The sequence below is a fragment of the Crocuta crocuta genome, unplaced genomic scaffold (assembly GCF_008692635.1).
Source record: "Crocuta crocuta isolate KB4526 unplaced genomic scaffold, BGI_CrCroc_1.0 scaffold7, whole genome shotgun sequence".
In the NCBI taxonomy this organism is placed as follows: domain Eukaryota; kingdom Metazoa; phylum Chordata; class Mammalia; order Carnivora; family Hyaenidae; genus Crocuta; species Crocuta crocuta.
The window spans coordinates 11,212,708-11,214,583 of record NW_027531904.1 but is presented as its reverse complement, the minus strand read 5'-3'; the positions used below and the strand labels follow the sequence as shown (position 1 = coordinate 11,214,583).

General features: G+C 63.8%; 1 protein-coding gene across 1 annotated transcript in view; it reads right to left on the bottom strand.

The window, feature by feature from the left end:
• The window catches only part of RASGRF1 (Ras protein specific guanine nucleotide releasing factor 1), a 91,702-nt gene that overhangs the window by 67,630 nt on the left and 22,196 nt on the right, over window positions 1-1,876 (bottom strand). The window contains exon 2 of the mRNA XM_077774354.1: window positions 645-751. Coding sequence (XP_077630480.1) covers window positions 645-751 — 107 coding nt within the window. The remainder of the gene's footprint in view (window positions 1-644; window positions 752-1,876) is intronic.

Here is a 1,876-nt window from a genome sequence, read left to right as displayed (position 1 = left end):
TCCACCATCACACATTCTTTAAACACATCCACGAATCATTCATCTACCCTCCATCTTCCACGTACAAACTCAGCATCCAACTTTGCATCCATCCTCTATCCATTAGCTCTTCCCTGCATTCTTCCAATCCACCTTTGCTGAGCACTTGCTTGGGCCTCTAGAAGTCTTTGGGGGTGGTCTCTGCCTCCAGGATCTTATATATAATCGGCAGAGAGACACAGAAACACACCACTCTCGACTGAGCCATAGAAACCACAGGCTGGGAGGGGTGAACCCGGGTGTCCCTGCCCTTGGACAGTACTCAGCTCTGCCCGGGAGTCAGCTGTGGGGCCACGCCCCAGCCCACAAGCCTGTCACCTCTCTAGGACCCAAAAGATCCAATCCAGTGTGGAGCCCCATTTTTCTCTGCAGCCTATACTGAAAGCTGTTTGCTTTTCTCCCCATGTGGCCTGTGGCACCCAAGGGAGCTACGACCCGGAGCTTCAGGGCTCCAAGGGGTGTCCCGCCAAGAGGCCCTCCTTACAGCTTTCTCCCATCCCCTCCTTTCCATGCCCCTCCCCCCCCGCCCAGGGCCTGGGGTCGCCCCGGACGGGGCCCCTGGGTTCAGCCTCTTCTGCCTGGGCTGTGGGCTGGGCGAGACGTACCTGGCATGAGCGATGGCTGCCACCCACTCGTCACAGTCCTTGGCGTCCTCCGTCCTCAGCTCCAGGGCTTTCTGGTTCTCGTGGCTGAAGTTGACCGTGAAATAATGCTGCGCGAAGGAGAAGACACGTCTGATTACCGGGCACCCGCACGACTTCGCCGTTCTGCGAGGTGCTCGCTGCACGTCAGCCAGGCACGGCCCTTGTCTCTCATCACCCAGTGCCGTCTACTCAGCATTTTCAGCCTCCTCATTAAGGCAGGCTCTGCACCGTGTAACACAGCCCAGGCTCCGGGTGTCGTGAGAGGGAAACGGAGCCACGAAGCCCTATTTGCCAACAAACTGCAGAAAAGCCTGTGTTCAGCCATCAGGGATGCGTGGAGGACGGCAGAGAAAACAGGCGAGAGCGCCCCCTCGGGAACTGGGTACCCGGGGCAGCACGCCTCTGGTCCCGGGGTCACAGCGACGAGCAGACAGATGTGGCTCCAGGAAGCAACCCTGCTGGTTGGGGGGGGCTGCAGGCAGGTCAGGCTCACAGGCGCCCCCTCGGCTCCTGGAAGCGGAGGAGCCAAGAGCAGACGCACGTCCGTTATGCTGTGGACACAGCACCGTCCGGGACCCTCGTGAGCACAGCTGCTAGGGCCACGCTCACTGCTGCGACGGAGGTGGGGGGGTGTGGGGAGAGAGTGTAGTGGAGGTGGGGGGGTGTGGGGAGAGAGTGTAACGGAGGTGAGGGGGGTGTGGGGAGAGACTGTAACGGAGGTGAGGGGGGTGTGGGGAGAGACTGTAACGGAGGTGAGGGGGCTGTGGGACAGAGGTCACCCTCTGGTCGGTCCAGAGACAGCAGGACGGTGCCCGCGCGGGCGCCCCGTCCAGGCGAGACGTGTGCTGGCCGAGGAGTGTGGGGGCGGCGCGGACGTCTGCGGCGCCTGGTATGTTGGGGCGGGAGGGCAGGGCCCACGTGGCGGTGCCCAGTGGGGGATGGGCCGCGAGGACCGAGAGCCTGGNGAGGGGCAGGCTGTGGGGGGTCGGGTGGGGAACGCCGTCTGCACGCCCGGAGGCCATGTGTCTGCAGGCTGCCTGCCGGGGTGGGGTTGAGGGGTCGGCCTCAGGGCGCAGAGGGAGGCCGGCAGGGAGGGCGGAGGGCGAGCAGGCCCGTCCTGTGCACGGATCTGGGTCCCATGCTGGAGGAGGAGGGAGAGTGGCGGGTGCGGGGTGCAGAGACGGGCCGCAGGC